This window comes from Monocercomonoides exilis (assembly GCF_001643675.1).
Source record: "Monocercomonoides exilis strain PA203 chromosome Unknown scaffold11-1913109, whole genome shotgun sequence".
Taxonomy (NCBI): Eukaryota; Preaxostyla; order Oxymonadida; family Polymastigidae; genus Monocercomonoides; species Monocercomonoides exilis.
Window position 1 is genome coordinate 1867127 of NW_027150556.1, and position 17587 is coordinate 1884713.

Below are 17587 nucleotides of genomic sequence, written 5' to 3' on the forward strand. Positions count from 1 at the left end.
AATGAAATATAACTTTATAAATAATAATAAAGAAAACAGAGACAGTGATATGGCTTTTTTAAAAAAATGACATGAGAGAGTGTTACTGTGTGTGTCGTTTGAGGTGAAATCGCTTCATTACGTTTTCAACAGACACGTTTCTGAAGTAGTGTCTGTCTTTGACAGCGCCGATGACCCAAATGGGAGTGCAGAGGAGGACAGCATAGAGGAAGATGAGGGCATAAAAGAGAGGGTCAGAGAGGCAGCCCACGAAGACACCCACTCCGCTGTAGGAAGAGGAGATGGCTGAGGTGACAGCAGTGATTGGGAGGAGGATGATGAAGCAGCCCCAAATGAAGAGGTGGTTGATCCACGTGAGCGTGTGGGAGTCGCCGACGAGTGTGGCTGTATGCACCACCAGCACTGCCGTGTATGTCATAAAGGCCACTTGTGGGGTGGGTGTCTGTGTGCCGCTGAAGATGCCGTAGTTGAGCAGCATCAGCACCAGCCCTTGGAACATCCCTTTGCATTCCCACCAGAAGAACTGCTTCCAGTTGAACAGCTTCCCTTGCTGCCCCTGCTGATACAGGCGAGGCGTCGACAGCGCCACAGTGGCTGGAACGTCTCTATCGAACAGATAGAAGAAGATGGGCAGCCCAGTGTAGACGATGTTGTACAGGGTCAGCTGCATGGAGTCGTAGAAGTTGATGCCCGAGAATCCTGTGAAGAGCGCATAGACACCCTGCGAGAAGGCCAAGATGACTGACTTGTACATGCTGAACAGAGTGATATACGCAATCCGCCGGTATGACGAGCGGCCGTGCACAAACAGCAGATTCCGCAGGTGGGAGAACTGGGTGACAGAGTAGTCAGACGCAAGGGCTGCCTGGAGCCCCTCTCTCCCTTGTATTCCGATCCCCACGTGTGCTGCCTGGATCATCGGCACATCGTTCCCTCCGTCGCCAATCGACAGCACAATCGGCACACGCCGCACTCCAAAGGCGCGTTTGAGGCGAGAAATGTTGAAGACGCCGCAGCACTCGGCAGAGTCTGTCTGGGTGATGGTTGTGCGGACAGACGTCGACAGGCGGCTGTTGAAGCGAGTGGACGGAGAAAGCGGGTCAGACAGACTGGCAGCAGACGACTGGGACGAGAGATCGGATGGCAATGCACTGCTTTCAGATGAGGCAGAGGAGGATGAAGAAGAGGAAGAAGAAGAGGAAGATGATGATGATGAATGTGTTGTGGAATGTTTCCCTTCTGCGGCTGCAGAAGATGAGTGTTCCGTTCTGCTCTGTATTCGCATGTGTGGAGGCGGTTCGTTCTGTTCGTCGTCGTCCATAAGCACATTGTTCTGACACTTTCCGAATGAGCTTCTCAGCGCCTCTTCGTCGCATCCCAGAGAATATCCTCTCAGCAGCTGCGTCTCAATGAAGTCGTCTAGCTCTGCTTCTTCTTCTTCTGCTTGTTGGAGCACTTTCTCTTCTTCCTCCATTTTGCGTGCTGTTTTCTCGTCGCAGTGCTGTTGGCGTTGTGTTTTTATCGTTTTGTTTCTGACATGCGTGTCATTTGGATGGGCTGATCTGATTTGCTGCATTTGAGCTGTCTCTGTGTCTATCTGGCTGCTCTGAGCAGCTTTTTGCATCGGCGGCGGAGAAATTCCGTCTGCCGGAGAATACGAAGACGATGAAGAAAGAGGCGCTTCTTTTGCCCCTTCGTCGTCTGAGTGGAAAACTTGGATGTCGTTCAGTGGGATGTCGAGTGTGCGCACAAACGAGACAACTTTTGCTTTTTGTTTGGGAGCTGTGCGGCAGCACACGACGGTGTCTGCATACGTCAGCAGCGTCCGCATGTCTGCCACTGTCAGCGGCGAGTCCAGCGCCATCTCCATCGTCGACCCATCGATAAACACAGTGAATGGCCTTGGCAGTTGCAATGGTGTGCCAGCCACGTTGAACGAGGAGGAGAGAGAAGAGTCCCCTGCCCACTCCATCTTCTGCTGCAGCTCTTCGATTTCTCGCTCGGTTGGCTGGTCTTTGCGGAGGGGTGCAAAACATCTGTGGATGTCTTTTGGTGTCTTCCCCACAATGTCTATTTGGTGGGGACACGCAAGTGAACATGCCAGGGCAATCTGCTTTGCTGTGGCGCCATGATCACCTGTGAGCATCCACACGCGAATTCCTGCGAGAGAGAAAACAATTCATTCAAAAAGACAATAATTGAAAAAGGAGAAGATGAATGTGATTGCGAATGAAATAAGGGGGGAAAAAAGGTAGAAAGTATCAGAAAAGATTAAAACTTTAACATTATACACATGTCCAGCACACCTGCCTGTCTCAGATCTCTGATTGTCTCTGGCACTCCTTCTTGCAGCTTGTCTGTGATGGCTGTAACTCCCAGCGGAATGAACGCCTTTTCAATCTCTTCGCAAGCATGTGCCACTTTCTCTTCTCTTCCCGAAACAGCAGCATTGGCAGCTTTGAAGGAGACATTCCATTTGGCAAAGGAGTCGTAATCAACCGCACGGCACCCGACGACAAGAGAACGGAAACCAGCAGAAGAGAAGTGGTTGACATGCAACTGCATCTGCTTGATCCGCGACTGCTCTTCTGAAAGTGCATTTGTCTGCTCTTCTGCATTTGGCGTGTTCTCCACGCTGATTTCTGTTTGGATGTCTAAATTGGATGTGCAGACAAGGAAGATGAAATAAAACACATTTGAAATATAAATTTGTATTAATTAAGAAAAAATCTGAGAAACAATTTGGAAGGCAAACTCGAATCGATGCAGCGAGATAGAATGACATCGTCGCCGCCTTTTGTGTACAAATAGACAACATTTGGAATGCTCTCATCTGTCGCACTGTCTCCACTGGAACTGGACAGCGTGTGAGGAGAATTTGTGTCAGAAAAGTCGGCAAAAGAGGAAGACGATGCAGAAGAAGAGCTCAAAGTTGGATGCTCCGCCTGCAACTTGCGCTGAAGCTGCTGCTCCTTCTGGTTCTCCTTCAATTCGTCTGCCTTTGCCATCTTCAAATACTCTTCTCGTGTTCTTTTGCAGACAGCTGTTGTCATCCGCCTTCTTGCCGGAGTGAACTCCAGCTGCGCCAACACTTCATAATACTCCTCATCCCCTTCCTCCTCTTCTGTCGATGCAAACCTTCCTTTCGCTTCGTCATCACCAATCATTGTGTATTCATCATCTGCATTCCTTGCATTCTTTCCTCTTATTTTCAGCACGATGAATCTTCCTTCACGCCGATCAAAAGAAATACCAAGTTCTTTGCTGATCTCAACAAGTGCCCGCTCATCTGGAACTGATGCAATGTGCTCAAACTTCCCATCTTCTCTGCAATCAGCGTTGTTCAATCAATGTGAAATTATCCGTGTTGATAAGGAAATGATAGATGTTAATCAAATAACAAACAAAAAGAATGCATTTAGCACACGTCTGAAATGTTTGAATAGAATGGCAAATGGTCAGCGCCTTGAAGAATTCGAGTGTGTTTGTGTCTTTCTGGCCAATCATGCTCTTCAGCAGCTGGTCTCTCAGAAGAGGCGAGTTTGGCTTCCCTTCCTTTGTGGTCGAGGCAAGTTCTTCGTTCGATGCATCAACAAGCGTCTTCAGTCCGTATCTTCTCATTCCAATTGCACAGCCTGTAAACATCATCAGGTTCTGTGTAAGAGTTCCTGTTTCATTCGTATCAGAAAGGAATGTGTCATTATGTATTCAGACAATTGTGTTGAAGAGAAAAAAGAAAAAAGAAAAATATGAAGCGTTTGTTTGAAACTCCTTTTTCACATTTAATTGATGCAAGGCATTCATTAAAATTATTTAAATTTTCTATAATTTTTTTTTCTTTCTTCAATCTCTGTATGATGCTGATGCAAAGCAAATATTTCATCATACCAGTCTTGTCTGACAGGACGTGTGTAATTTGCCCCATCTCTTCAGCAAGTGCAGTGCTTCTGGCAACAGCACCGCTGCCGAGCGAGTCGTTCCACATTTTCAAGTCCCATCCCACAAACAGCGAAGAAAACAGCTTCACAAAGTCGATCGTTACTTTGAGCGAGATCGGTACAAAAAGAGACATCAGAGTCAGAAAGCGGAGGAAGAACGCCAACGTTTCGAGGTTGAACGTGCCAGAGAACACGGTGTAGTCGAGGTACCACTCTTTGGTGCCTCTCGTTGCTCTCCAGATGATTCCGCCTGCAAATGTGTCAATTGGAATTTTTCATAAAAATTTTTGAAGCGAAAATTTTTCAAATGAATGTAATTTTTAACAATTATAAAGAATTATACTGAAACTCCAAACCAAATGCAAAAATCAGTACAAAGCATAATTGGACCCCAAAAATGGCAAATGTCATTTTGCTGAATAATTTTTCGAATTGCGTCATTTTCGTTGGTGGTTTTTCTTTGTTGCAGCTCACCTTTGTTTGGTTGCCTGTGTATATGCATAATCCAATAGCCCACTCCGTATTTCTGAGTGTTGTAGCCTGAGATATGAAATGTGTAATATCCAATGGATCTCCTCCATCGCCAAGCTGAGTTCTCAGATCGTTTTCAGCTTCTGGCGTCATCATAAGCATCTTCTTTTTCTCTTTGTTGTCTCGACTCATGTTTTGTGAGACGTTTGAAATTCCCATTAAAGATGCCCATCTTTGTGGTATCTCAGCAAAAATTCTTCCTTCAAACGTGTGCAAATTTGCGCTTGGAGGGCCACTCTCAACAAGCAAATGGCTTGTATGAAACCAATTTTCTGGCATTCCTTTCAAAATCTCTGGAACAAATCTGCGTTTATAGTCGCTTTCTCCATCTATGTTTGTCGTTTGCACATAAGCAATGTGATTTTTATTTGAGCAGGAAAGAAGAATTGCATCGCAAGGACTTTCTTCATTCTGGCGAATTCGAATTAAATCTCCAACATAAAGTTTTTCAGATGCCACTTTTTGCCATTCTCCATTTTGAAATGTTTCCACAATTCTTGAGTTGAATTTTGAATCGGAGCGCCAACGTTGTAAGTCATCATATAATTCCTTTAATGCACTTAAAGCAAAAATTACAATAATTGGAATCCATGTTGATGCCTAGGAAATGTTTAATGAATGGTTAAATAAAAGGAAAAAACATTGAAAATATGTTGTCAGTCCTGAAGCATAAAGATTAAATTTCAAACCCAATTAACAGTGGAAAATATTTTGAAAACTTGAATAATTCCAATTATAATGAAATAAATGTTCATAAATCGTCTAAATTATAAGCAGAAAAGGCCCATTAATGAAAGTGAGTATTTGACATTAATCCGAAAAAATTAAAACTCCTACCCGAATTGTTCGAATAAATTTTTTGGTAAAAACGAATACCAGGTGTATTTTGTGTTCTTTATAGCATTTGCCGGGTATCCTTTAAATCTCACATTACTAATAACCAATCTATTTCTTTTGGTGGGCGGCATCAAATTTGTTATTTTGTAAAAATTGATTCTTTTTCAATTTGATCGTAATCTACCATATTAATTTATTTTTATTATTGAATAAATAACTGTCGGTCTATCCAAATCATTATGTGGATCTCCCTTGTTGTCTTGGCATTTTCTAGTTTTACTGCAGTAATTTCTGAGGTTCAGCACGATTTAAAAACTGTTAATTTGGTTTTAATTTGTTTTTCTGTTTTTTCTTAGCTTATATCATGGTTTGCTGTGTACAGAACTCAAGGATTCAAAGATAAAATGACCTATTATCAAAAAGTCAAACGTAGAGTTGATACTATGAAAAAATCAGACAAAGCTCTTTCGTCATCTAAAAAATCAAATTATCGCGAAAAGCAGATTAACAAAGAAACTGAAGAACTTGATCAGATCGCCCAGTCACTTCAAATGTACAAGGTTTGTACAAATTCATAATTTTTATTTTTTAAATTTGTTTGGTATTTGCTAAGATGTTTTCTGGACTCATTCATATGGTTGTGATGTTTATCTTCAATGGAATATTCAATGTGCTTTTTGAAGGAGTTGTTGTTGCGCATCTTCCATTTGAACCAATCAAGTTTGTTCAATGGCTTTCGCATCGTGGATTGATGGGAGATGATACTACCGAATGCTGCAACACTTTCCTTTACTTCCTTTCATCTTTCTCAATTCGAGCAAATATCCAACGCATAATGGGACTTTCAGTGGAAATTCCTTCATGGTCGGGCCAAATAAGAACTCCTACAGTTCCTGGAATGTTGTAATCAAATTTTCATAATAATAATTTTTCACTTCGAATTTTATCTCCAGTAATATTCATTGACTTCGGATTATTGACAACGAATTTGTACGAAAGTGTCACCAAGTTATTTTTTGAGCTCAACTAACAAATTCAGTTTTTATATTTGAAGAATCACACACACATTCTAATAAAGCACTACTCTCAGTACTCTTCTATCTCAAAATTTTGTGAAATGTTTTTTTTAAAATGATCAAGAATCAAGCAAGAGAGCAGAACTTTCACGTCTATTTGAAATAAAAACAAAACAAAACTATTCCATTTTAACAACAAAACGTTGGAGTGGGTCGTCTTCTTCCTTCTTTTTCCTTATTCCTTTTGCCTTCGATCTGAGCTCGTTCAGTTTCTGTTGCCTTTCCAATCTCACCTGATGAAGCAAGTCAATCTGAATTTTGTGTCATATTTCAAAAACAATTTGAAATCTTCAAAAAATGAAAAATGATTCACACTTTTCGTTCAGTGATGACATTCTTTTTCTGCTTTTTCAATTTCTTCAGCGATGGTGAAATGTGTTTTTTGGGCTTGTCAGCTTTTGACGGATCAAATGCTGGTCCCACTTTCTTCTTAAACTGAAACGATAAAGTTATAAATTGGATGGTTGAAGTTTGCATTGAGGGGAGGGGATGGGATATGGAAAAAATATTGCAATAATTGAATTAAATTGTTTGAAAGACTAAAACGAAGTTCACACTTCTTTGTTAAGCTGTCTTATGGTTTCCTTCTCTTCATTATGACGAGGCATCAATGTTCCAATAGCATTAGGATTGAGTGAAATGGTTTCAGGTTGGAGCTAAAAAGGAAATAAATAAAAAATGTGAGAAAATTGCCAGAAGAGCATCAAGAATTGTGCCCAAAACAAAAAATGAATATGCAACAATATTCATTTGCATTATGTTGAAAGAATTCAAAATCACTCCAAAAAAGAATGAATGACAGACTTTATCAATCAGCTGCTTAATTTCTCCTTCTTGCTGCCTCTTCTTTGTTTCATATGGATCGGCTTCAAACGAATCATAATTAGGCTCTCCGCTTCCAGGAACTGTCATTACAGAAAATTAATAAAAGAAGATGAATTGAGCAAAAAATCAACAAAATGAGGATAATCATGTTGCATTCAATGTTGTTTCAATAAAGATAAATAAAAGAAATTTCAGTTCATTTCAGATAGCAAGGTGCAAATGGCAATGATTAGGCAGCATACCAAGCAATGTAGTAACGCCAGCGCCATATCCAACAGCAAGCACATCATCGTATGGACAAAATGCAAGTGCCCTGACTCCGCCTTTTGTTGTTCTTGAGCCTTCGGTGCTTGCAAGCGATGCTCTCGAGCCTTTTCCCACGCCCATCGACTCAACTGAAAAAGTGCCTTTTGTCATTGCAGACGAAGAGAAGGACGACAAAAGTGCTGCAGTCGAATTGCGCGACTGAATGGCACTCAGTGTGTGCTGAAGATATGCTCTGCTCGGACGATTCGCCAGGCAATCTTTGTACACCTAAAGTCCATATAAATCAGGAATAATTATTTTTTCTTTAACATAAAAGTTTTCCCATGAAGGATTTTTGCACAAACCAGAGTGGTATCATTTTGCCCCACAGCAACCATTCCTCTCTCAGATATTGCTATGCACGTTGCAGCTTTTCGAGATGGAAGCCACCATTTGACAATCGGACGAAGCGTTTGTCTGATATCCCACACCTTAACTGTACCTTCTAATCCAATTGTAGCCATTTCCCTTCCACTTCTCGAGACTGAAACACCACGTACAGGCCCATTCTCCGTCAGCATCGTCATCAATGCCTTTTGTCCACAGGTTGGAGACCAGAAAGATACAACTCCGTTTGCATGCCCACAGAGCGTAACAGAATTCCAGGGGTTGTGCGTCATGACATCAACTGGACCCATTCCAGTGCGGTGTTCGCTTACCATGTCACCAGTCGAAACATCTTGATATCGCAAATAGCCAGCATTTCCCTATTTTATCAAAAAAATAATAATAATGTGATAGAGAAATTCAGCAAACAGAATTGATAAAAAATAAATAAATGCATACAATTGATGTAAGCAAGAGGTGGTAAGGCAGAAAATCAAGGCAATTAACATCAATATGATCCTTCAAGCACTGAACTTCAATACCCTGTTTATCGTATAAATAAACGTATTTTCTTTGTGCTACTGCAACCATCTTTTCGTTTTGTAGAAATGATACAGCCTTTACTGTTTGATCTAAATTTATTTCGAAAAGTGGCTTGTTGTCAAGACGATCGCACAAAAAAAGATGGCCTTTCGTTCCTCCAATAAGCATATATCGACCGTTTCGAGAAAAAGCAACTGAGCAAAGTCCATATGACGGAAGATTTAAATCAATTTGCTTTCTTGCAGATGCAATTCCAACATGTTCGCGTAATTCACTTTGACGAAACTTATATGTTCTTTCTGTTGGATCAGCTTTAATATATCCAGAATCCGTTGGAGCAACTGTATTTATTAATTTCCGATCGCGTTCCGTTTGCTAAAATTATTTATAAAATGAATTAATTTGCCTGAAAATGAATTATTCACCACATACGAGTTCTGCATGTCTCTCACGTTTAAGTGCTGTCAAAATTCTTTTATCAGTAATTCCCTTTCGTATAGATTTCAGTGATTTTTGAGGAGGAGGTGCATCAAGTGCAGTTGGCTTCTTTGCTTTGGAAACCAGCTTTTTCTTTTCACCCCTTTCCATTTTTCTATTATGGTCATTCAAAATAATTCTTGAACATCACAATATCAGAAATAATTTTAATAAATGCAATTCATTTCTAATTGAAAGCACAAAAAATGATTAATCAGTTATTTCTTTTTATTTTCGTTTTAAGTTTTCTTTGCTTCCTTAAAAATTTTACAATTGATTTACTTGAAATATAATTTCTCGTGTTTCAATAATTAAAAATGAAATAGTTTTTCAACATATAGAAAAGAATCTTTATCAAAACTGCTTGAAATTCGTTTTAAAAAGTGTGAATTTGAAAGTTCTGGAAAAAAGTCTGTCAGAATATTTGTTAATATTATTTTATCTCTTTTTCTTCTTGCAACACGTTGTTCTCATAAACTCAATTGTCTAATTCTTTTCCATTTATCAAATGCAAATACAAAAATTTCTAATGTAAAATCCAATGTCAAATTCATTTCCTTTTCTTGAAATATCAATTGTCTTTTACAGTTTTGCTTTCAATTGAGTACAGTAACGATTAAGTAATATTGGTGAACAATGTAAATCCTTCAAAATAAAACCTCTTTCTATTAAATTGCACACATGTATGCCTCTCTTAAGAGCGATAAGAGCATTTGAAGCGAAGCATTCAAACGAAATTTAGATGAGCTTCAGAAAAGAAGCATGAATGTGAAACAGCCAACTGTGAGGTATTTGTAGCGGTAGGTGCTTTGGGGAAGAGTGATGCAATTGATAATTGTGATTGCTCTTTTTCTTTTTCTTTTAATTCCTCATCATCAGCTTCCCTGAACAGCAGCAAGTGCACGCAAAACGATTGAATGAAGTTATCGAACGAAAGTGAAATTGCATCAATAAAATAAAAAGCAAGAAAATATATAATAAAAGAACAAAATACAAATATAAATAAATTAACAAGATAAAACCATTTCATTTCAACAGCTCCGTGTTGCTTTGCAAAAGTGTGAGCAGTTGCCCAACTGAATCTAACAAAAGACGGGAAGCAAAAGAAAGGATCAAAATTGTCAAGTAACCATCTTTTTGTAACTGGGTCTCCTGGATATCCCGATCCAACTTCATCTGGATGCACCACACTCTTTTCTCTGAAGCGCCAATTTCGCACACTCCGATCACGAGTCACCTTAGCGCAGATGGATGCTGCAGACACAATTGGGAACAATGCATCAGCTTTAGAGGTCACAGTAATTGATGGTATTTCAGGGAAGTGACGCTGGATAAACTCCTTGTACTTCGCTGGTGGGCCAAGCGTGTCCACGTATAACTTTTCAAAGCAATTATTCCAGCAATGAAAAGCAAAATCAAAACATCACACATTAAAAAAAGTTAGCATTTACTTATACATTTCCGAAAATTGAAGAAATTTTATAAAAATCGAAGCATTCGTTATCGTTAACAATTAAAATCCAAATGATATTATAACAACACATCAATAACATAGCAAAAGCGATATTCTCAATTATCACATATCACAAAAACGAAAAATTTTTTTATTATTTAAGACTTAAAAATACCTCCTCAATCACAGCTCCTCTCATCTTTGCTCCATTTAATATCTTTACAACGCATTCCATCGCAACCTTGTTGAGGCTTTTCTTTTCTTTTTTTAGCATTTGACTGGAAATATACTCTGGAGATGCTGATTCGGTTTCAAACTCAATCCACGGTGTAGAACGTATTTTCTCAAATAATGAATCTCTTTGAGCCTCTGTGAGTACCTTTGAATCTAAATTTCAAAAAAAATTATTATTATTCGAATTTAAAGTTGACAGTTTCAAGCCCTTGAATCCCATTTTACTCAATTCGGTTTTTTTACTCATTGGAGCCCATCCAACTGCATATACCATTGGTCCTTGAAATTTAAATATGTATAAAAATTTATAAATTATAGTATTAAAAGCATAAAAAACAATGAAAAATATAATATTTCAATTCATTAAAATAAATCATCATACCAAGTACAGGGCCTCTTCCAGCTTCGTCTATTCCTGCAAAAACTTTCTCCATTTTTAGAATTATCAAAATTATTACAATTTGAAATTTGATCGCACCCAGCATATAATAATTGATTGTGTTAATTAAGAAATTTCGAAATTATTTTGACTTTATTCTCAAATTCAATGGTACAGTTGTTTGACTGAAATATTTTCTTGTTTGTTCAGAACTTTTCACATATTAATTTCACTTCAGAAATATTTCGTTTTCAGAAAAAAATATCATCTTCATATTTCAAAATTTTTTCAAATATTGGTGTGAAATTTTTATAAATAGAATTATTCTGATTAACCTTAATAATACTTTTTTGACAGATTTCGTGATCTTTTATTTAATTTTGAAATTCGAATTTGAGCGCTTATTTACCCATTAAAGGTGAAATTTGGAGAATATTGCCTAAATATGATGAAGTTTGCAATGATTGTGTTGAATATTGTTGTGGCAGAAGAGTTTGAAGAGTTGGATGATGAAAGTGATGAGTTGGTGGAATTTCTCGATGGAATAACTCGAAGACGAGACCTTGATCCAGTGGTTCTTGTGCCTGGACTTGCAGGATCTCAATTGGAATATCGAAATCAAACAGGAACAAAGTGGAATACATTATGGCTGAATTTTGGGCGAACTATACCTGGACTGTGGCATACATACCAAAAAGCGTTGCAAGTTACATATGATCCAGAAACAGAGACTTATTCCTCAAATCCAAATATTGTTACCCGACCAGTTGATTATGGAGGATTAAAAGTTTGAATTTCAAATTATCTAATAAATTTTTGTTATTCATTAACTTCAATTTCTCATTTGAATGTTGAATGAAAGGGTGTTGATTATTTAGATCCTGTGGTAAAGACGGTCACAAAGATGTATCATCCTCTCATTCAGACTCTGCAAGAGACCGGATACGAAGAAGGAAAAAATCTTTTTGGTGCACCAGTTTGCACAAATTCAATAGGAACCTTAAATTTCACTTTTTTTGTATTATTTTTAATTTTCTTCAATTTTTATGTACAATCAATGAAATCAATTTAGTATGATTGGAGACTTGCAAATGCAAAGCAGGTTATGTCCAATGGGATGTATGCGCAGTTAAAAGATCTCATTGAAAGAGCTTATTCATTGAACGATGGAAAGAAAGTGCATGTCTTGGGTCATAGCTGTGGTATGGTTACTCTTTTTATTTAATGAATTTTTTATGTTTTATTTATATTTTACAAAACATTGCAACAAAAATTCTTTTTGTTCATTGAATTAACATGTTATCTCGAACTTATTTCTTGACATTTGATTGTGTTTATATGGTTAATTTTTATTTCAGGTTGTATTTTTTTAAGGCAATTTCTGAGTGATTACGTGACGAATGAGTGGAAAAAGAAGTACATTGCAAGCTTCATCTCGACAAATGGTCCTTATTCTGGTTCTGTTGAAGCCTTTGCTCATCTTGCTGCTCCGCGTAAGTGGTCTATTCCGACTTTGTCTGCAAAGCAGGTGCACAAATTAGTTCAGGGTTTTGCAGGATTATATTGGATGCTGCCAAATACGAATGCTTTTTCACCTTCTAAAGTTGTTGCAAGAATTCCTGCTACAAATACTGTGATAACTGTAGAGAATATGACGTCTGCGTTTTCATCGACAGGAAGATGGCTGAAACTGAAGGGAGTGGAGATGACTCAGAAGTACATAAGCCATATGGAGCCTCCTCGTGTGCCTGTGCATATTTTTGTGTCGAATGGAAAGAATACTACAAAAGAAGTGGTTTATGACGGGTCATCAAATGAGTGGTGGAAAAAAACTGGTAGAGATGTTATGCAGGACGGAGATGGCACAGTTCCGATTGAGTCTCTTCTTGGTTTGTTGCTCTTTTTCTGATCACTTGAAAATGTTATCACATTTGTAATGAAATATTTTCTAACTTTTTATTTCATCAGCCCCCGCAAACTGGAAGACAATGCAAGATGAGTCTGTTCAGCTAACTGTAATTCACAAAGAATCCCATCAAGGCATCCTCAGCTGCAAGCAATATTTAAATTCTGTGCGTGATATTGTTTCCCGGTAGTTTATATTGTGAATATGTAAATGTTTGATATGTAAAGCGATCTTAATTTTTTTTGTTTTGGCAGAGCACTACTTGTTAAATTGAATTTGTTATTGTTATTTTTAAATTATGATTTTTATTTATGAAGTACTTTTTTATTTTGATTTTGATTTAGTATTTGAGGCGCAGTGCTCTGTTTCGGAGAGTTCATTGTTATGTTTTTGAAAAAAAATTTTTTTGTATTTTTTATGTACACAAATTATAAACGAATGGAAACGCATTTTGTGGAATTACAAAAAAAAGTTGTTTTTTTTTTTAAAAAAAAAAATAAAAAAAGAAAAAAAATATGTTAATTTGCATTGAATGCAATTTCGCCAAATATAAAATTCACACAAACTGATAAAAACACAAACATAATATTTTCTTCGATAAAAGATAATTTAACTACAAATTTTCAAACAAATAAGGAGGACCAAGACAAAAATCAACCATAGATAGTTGTTTGTTTGGTGTTGTTGAGCATTCCTTTCAGCCGCAGGATTTTCACTTGTTTTGCTTTCGTTAGTATGTGGGTTTTCTTTCTTTTCTTCTTCTTTTCTTTGTTTCACATTTTCTTCTTCCTTCTCTTCTTCTCTTTTCTTTTCTTCTTCTTCTCTATTCAATCTTTCTTCCTCTTCTTTTCTCTTTCTTTCTTCCTCTTCCTTCCTCAACCTTTCTTCTTCTTCCTTTCTCTTCCTTTCCTCTTCCTCTTTTCTAAGTCGCTCCTCTTCTTCTCTCTTTATTCTTTCTTCTTCTTCTTTCCTCTTTCTCTCTTCTTCCTCTTTCTTCTTCCTCTCCTCTTCTTCTTTTCTCAATTTTTCTTCCTCCTCTTCCTTTCTCTTCCTTTCCTCTTCCTCTTTTCTAATTCGCTCTTCTTCTTCTTTCTTTAGCCTTTCTTCTTCTTCTCTCTTCTTCTCTTCTTCTTCCTTTTTTCTCTTTTCCTCTTCTTCTATCTTTTTCTTGTTCTCCTCCTCTTCTTCCTTTCTTCTCTTCTCTTCTTCTTCTTTTTCTTTATTATCCGAAGAATTCGGATTGATACCCAATTTATCCATTGGTGTACAATTTTCTTTCTTTAGCAGTTCCTCCGCATTGCTCATTTCCTCTTCTGTAAAATCAGCTTCCATTCTTGCTCGATTTATATCTAATTTATTTGTGATTCGCTCAGGTGAATATTCTCCAATTCTCTGAGCAAGAACTAAAACGCAATCTACAAGCTTCACCGGAAAGACTTCTTCAACCACATCACTGGGTATGATCACATAAGGATCCATTTTAAATTTCGCTTTTACAGAATCATTAAAAAATTGAATATTTTCCTAATTAAAAAAAAAAAATAAATATGATGAAAGAAAAAGCTAATAACCCTTTTCTGTGCACCATGTTTCGGATTTATGTTATACCTACAAAAAATTCTTTAATAATATATTGAATTCTAACAATCAAACTTTGGAATCAGATTTTGATCAATTTTTTGGATTAGTTGGCATAACAACTGACCATCAGCAAGAACAGTCTGTTTTTGATTAAACAACATTTGATATAAAAATGTATGTATGAAAGCACACAGAAAGGGGTTCTCTTCCAGTCTTTACATCAAGAGCCTCTTCAATAAAAGTTCTTGCAGCTTGTTGCCGAATAAGAAATTCCATTGCTTTCATTTTCTTTCTGTTAATTGTCATTCTCCCTATTTATTACGTTCATTTAAAAAAGAAAACCATATCAACGCAAATCATAATAAAACAAAAACCATCCATTTTGAGATCCTTTTTGTTCCATAATATTTATATTTTTTTGGATAAAAATTATTTCTTCATTAAAGATATAATATTTCTTAATCGTTAATTTTTAATTAAAATTATTGTTATTAAATATATTTCCAAGAAATTAGAGATTAACATGAAAAATATTGTTTTATCATGAAATGTGAAGCTCTATTATTATCAGTTCGGTTATTATCAAAACTTCGAATAATCGAATTTTTGTGTGCAGCAATAAATTTCGAATGTTTTCTTGTGTTTTTTCATCGGTTGTTATTCCAAATAACAGTACAAAATAGTCTGTGATAACTACCTTGCATTCTTCACTTCGTTTGATCATTTAATGAAATTTTTATATCATTCAAGAAAATTTCAAAAATCAAACTTGATTGTTTTGCTAAATTTTTTTATCAATTCCATATTTCAAAACAAATAAAATTGATTAGTGAAATAAGCATTATTTGGTATATTTTTTTAGAAAAATTCTTTTCAAAGTTCTTTCAAATAACTAAACATTCTCAAGTTTTTTTCAAAATTCTGTCCCAATTTATGAAAGTTCATTAATATGGAAGTTAAAACATGTTAATGTTGTTAAACTCATTCTTGTGAAGTTTCGTGAGTGTGAACATAAATTTCCTCAAAATATGAAAATGCTATATGTTTCGATAATTGAACAAAATGAATATCACAAATAATAGATGTCATTTTATTTGATTATATTGATGTGCATTATTTGTATTTTTTTTCCAAAAGATGTTCAAAAAAATTTAAATATTAGTTATAGTCACCCTCAGCGAATATTGAGTGACGAGAATCTCAGAAGAATTTGAAAATTGAAGTTATTTTAATTTTTTATTTATGTTTATCTGTGCAATGATAATGAAAAGTTCATTGTGTTGAAAATAAAATGATAATAAGGAAATAAAAAATTTGTTCAAATATCCGCTCCATTTTTCAATAAATGAAATAAATGAAAGAAAACACTGAGAAATGTTTAAATATCCATGATAGTTCAACTTTGTGAAAGAAAATTAAAATTTGAAAGAAATGTTTCATTTTCATTTTCAATAGTGATGTTTTCAGATGAATATCTCAATAAAAAAAATAAAAAAAAAAAAAAACCTTCACAGATAAATGAAAATAAAAACAAAAGAGAGCACTATTTTTAAATATTTTGATATTGGGATCACTCGATGATAAAAAGAATGCACAAAACCAATATTTTCCAACAAATTTTTTATTTCTAATAAAAACAAAGATATGCACATTTTGGAAATAAAACGAAATTTCACATATAAGAATATCAACTATTTCCATAAAAAATTATGAAAACTGATCTAACATATTTTTGTCTTTTCAATAATATTTCTTTCTTTTTTTTTATTTTTTTCTATTTTCACTTATCAAATTCGTTTATGTTGAACATGTTTCATAAAAAAGAACTACATAAAAAAAATGACAATATTTATTTACACATACAAATGATAAATCAATTTTCACTTTTAATAAATGGGTAATTCTTTTTTTCTATCAAAACATTTATTGGAGAGTGGATTAGGTAATGATCTTTTGTTGTTGGTTAAAATTTTTCATTCGAATGAAGAACAAACAACAAAAATTACAAAAGCCTATGAAAAAGAAAAAAACAAAATTATCATATAGCAGATCATTTTTGAAGCCATCATTTTTAATCGAGTTTTGATTAAACTTTTTGTCTCAATGGAGTTTTCAGAGAATATATATTTCCTTAAAAACTTCATCATAAGCCACAGACATCTTATGATGAAGTTTTTAAGGAAATATATATTCTCTGAAAACTCCATTGAGACAAAAAGTTTAATCAAAACTCGATTAAAAATGATGATATCAAAAATGATCAGTCAAATTCTCGATTTTGTGTTACCATGGGTGCTTAACCCGCACCCTGGTGCCAAACCCGCACCCTGCAAATTTCTTGAAAATCTAAAAATCATTTTTTTCCTTTCAAGGAAGTTCATTGATGATGAAATTGCTTGAAACGGGTTTCAAAAAATATTATATTCTATTTTTTTAATCAAAAACTTTCAAAAAGACGAAGTTTTTATAATTTTGCTCCGAAAAGAGCATTATCGATATTTACTGAAAAAGAAAAAAAGAAGAGTTCAAAAAATATGTGCATGCTTGTTTGTTAATGTGTTTTCAAATATCTTTAAAAGTATTTTTGATTTGATAAATTCTGCAATAAATTTCACATTTTCTTTGTTAGATCGTGCCCATTAAAATGTGAAGAACATATAGAAAGTTCTGCAGCTTCATCGAAAGGGGTTTGTTGAAGTTATTTCTTATGTTTTTTAATCAAAAATCGTTCTTCTTATTAATGTGCTTTGAAATCATTATTGTTTTGCTTGTCTATATTGAATTTTATTAGTGATGCATTATGTGCTTTTATTTCATTTTAGTATTTTTATTGAGCTCTGATATTTTTTTGATTCAATTACCGATGTATTATTTGTTCAATATTTTATTGATTATATTCGACTGTTTTTTTATTCACATATTTATTGACTCAAGATATATTTATTGATTTTTATTGATGAATCAATTATTTGTTGATTCTCATCAAAAGTATTAATGCTAAATAAATTGAAGTTTTGCAAGTATCGTTTTCTTGTGTCACTATTTTCAATTCAGTGAGATATAAAAATTTCTTTTGATTTGAATTTTTTTCTATAAATCTGTTGTTTATTATTATTTTCGTTGTTAACAATAAAAAGGTTGCTATTTATTTATTGTTGAACTTTACAAATAGTT

General features: G+C 35.3%; 6 protein-coding genes across 6 annotated transcripts; 2 read left to right on the forward strand and 4 right to left on the reverse strand.

Moving 5' to 3' along the window:
• Window positions 1–82: 82 nt before the first annotated feature.
• MONOS_9259 (putative P-type ATPase) lies at window positions 83–5483 on the reverse strand (the record flags this gene model as incomplete). Its single annotated transcript, XM_067879740.1, has 8 exons — window positions 5307–5483; window positions 5159–5231; window positions 4295–5069; window positions 3889–4188; window positions 3428–3668; window positions 2756–3327; window positions 2307–2654; window positions 83–2160 (listed from the first exon to the last, which is right to left on the reverse strand). Exons 1-8 carry the CDS (start codon window positions 5435–5437, stop codon window positions 83–85), a joined length of 4518 nt encoding a protein of 1505 aa, XP_067731789.1. The 5' UTR covers window positions 5438–5483.
• An 8-nt stretch (window positions 5484–5491) lies between these two features.
• Window positions 5492–6398, forward strand: MONOS_9260 (putative Transmembrane and coiled-coil domains protein 1). The gene is made up of 3 exons (XM_067879742.1): window positions 5492–5602; window positions 5663–5866; window positions 5920–6398. The coding sequence occupies exons 1-3, from the start codon at window positions 5546–5548 to the stop codon at window positions 6211–6213; spliced, it is 555 nt and encodes a 184-aa protein (XP_067731790.1). The 5' UTR covers window positions 5492–5545; the 3' UTR covers window positions 6214–6398.
• Window positions 6380–8982, reverse strand: MONOS_9261 (putative U3 snoRNP-associated protein Utp7). Its single transcript, XM_067879743.1, has 8 exons — window positions 8816–8982; window positions 8300–8758; window positions 7819–8220; window positions 7450–7741; window positions 7187–7287; window positions 6940–7038; window positions 6698–6817; window positions 6380–6633 (listed from the first exon to the last, which is right to left on the reverse strand). The coding sequence occupies exons 1-8, from the start codon at window positions 8969–8971 to the stop codon at window positions 6502–6504; spliced, it is 1761 nt and encodes a 586-aa protein (XP_067731791.1). The 5' UTR covers window positions 8972–8982; the 3' UTR covers window positions 6380–6501.
• A 175-nt stretch (window positions 8983–9157) lies between these two features.
• Window positions 9158–10981, reverse strand: MONOS_9262 (Ribonuclease H2 subunit A; the record flags this gene model as incomplete). Its single annotated transcript, XM_067879744.1, has 5 exons — window positions 9158–9744; window positions 9883–10238; window positions 10489–10700; window positions 10755–10826; window positions 10930–10981. The coding sequence occupies 5 exons, from the start codon at window positions 10979–10981 to the stop codon at window positions 9588–9590; spliced, it is 849 nt and encodes a 282-aa protein (XP_067731792.1). The 3' UTR covers window positions 9158–9587.
• Window positions 10982–11338: 357 nt separating this feature from the next.
• On the forward strand, window positions 11339–13337 carry MONOS_9263 (putative lysophospholipase III). The gene is made up of 5 exons (XM_067879745.1): window positions 11339–11713; window positions 11789–11902; window positions 11999–12128; window positions 12285–12815; window positions 12895–13337. Exons 1-5 carry the CDS (start codon window positions 11372–11374, stop codon window positions 13020–13022), a joined length of 1245 nt encoding a protein of 414 aa, XP_067731793.1. The 5' UTR covers window positions 11339–11371; the 3' UTR covers window positions 13023–13337.
• MONOS_9264 (putative Calponin homology (CH) domain) lies at window positions 13261–14812 on the reverse strand. The gene is made up of 5 exons (XM_067879746.1): window positions 14788–14812; window positions 14606–14724; window positions 14486–14553; window positions 14404–14440; window positions 13261–14356 (listed from the first exon to the last, which is right to left on the reverse strand). The coding sequence occupies exons 1-5, from the start codon at window positions 14792–14794 to the stop codon at window positions 13442–13444; spliced, it is 1146 nt and encodes a 381-aa protein (XP_067731794.1). The 5' UTR covers window positions 14795–14812; the 3' UTR covers window positions 13261–13441.
• Between the last annotated feature and the right edge of the window lie 2775 nt (window positions 14813–17587).

Bases quoted from the DNA above. Each gene is read 5' to 3' on its own strand.
- MONOS_9264 (XM_067879746.1), bottom strand. The intron at 14,554-14,605 runs GTGTGCTTTCAT...AATCAAAAACAG, and splicing joins CTGGAAGAGAACCCCTTTCT to ACTGTTCTTGCTGATGGTCA. The intron at 14,441-14,485 runs GTTTGATTGTTA...AATTTTTTGTAG, and splicing joins GATCAAAATCTGATTCCAAA to GTATAACATAAATCCGAAAC.
- MONOS_9261 (XM_067879743.1), bottom strand. From the start codon at position 8,971: ATGGAAAGGGGTGAAAAGAAAAAGCTGGTTTCCAAAGCAAAGAAGCCA. The intron at 7,742-7,818 runs GTTTGTGCAAAA...TATGGACTTTAG, and splicing joins GGCAAAATGATACCACTCTG to GTGTACAAAGATTGCCTGGC. The intron at 7,039-7,186 runs GTCTGTCATTCA...TTTCCTTTTTAG, and splicing joins TTAAGCAGCTGATTGATAAA to CTCCAACCTGAAACCATTTC.
- MONOS_9263 (XM_067879745.1), top strand. From the start codon at position 11,372: ATGATGAAGTTTGCAATGATTGTGTTGAATATTGTTGTGGCAGAAGAG. The intron at 11,903-11,998 runs GTTTGCACAAAT...AAATCAATTTAG, and splicing joins AAAATCTTTTTGGTGCACCA to TATGATTGGAGACTTGCAAA. The intron at 12,129-12,284 runs GTATGGTTACTC...TTTTTATTTCAG, and splicing joins TGTCTTGGGTCATAGCTGTG to GTTGTATTTTTTTAAGGCAA.
- MONOS_9260 (XM_067879742.1), top strand. From the start codon at position 5,546: ATGTGGATCTCCCTTGTTGTCTTGGCATTTTCTAGTTTTACTGCAGTA. The intron at 5,603-5,662 runs GTTCAGCACGAT...GTTTTTTCTTAG, and splicing joins TTACTGCAGTAATTTCTGAG to CTTATATCATGGTTTGCTGT. The intron at 5,867-5,919 runs GTTTGTACAAAT...GTATTTGCTAAG, and splicing joins AGTCACTTCAAATGTACAAG to ATGTTTTCTGGACTCATTCA.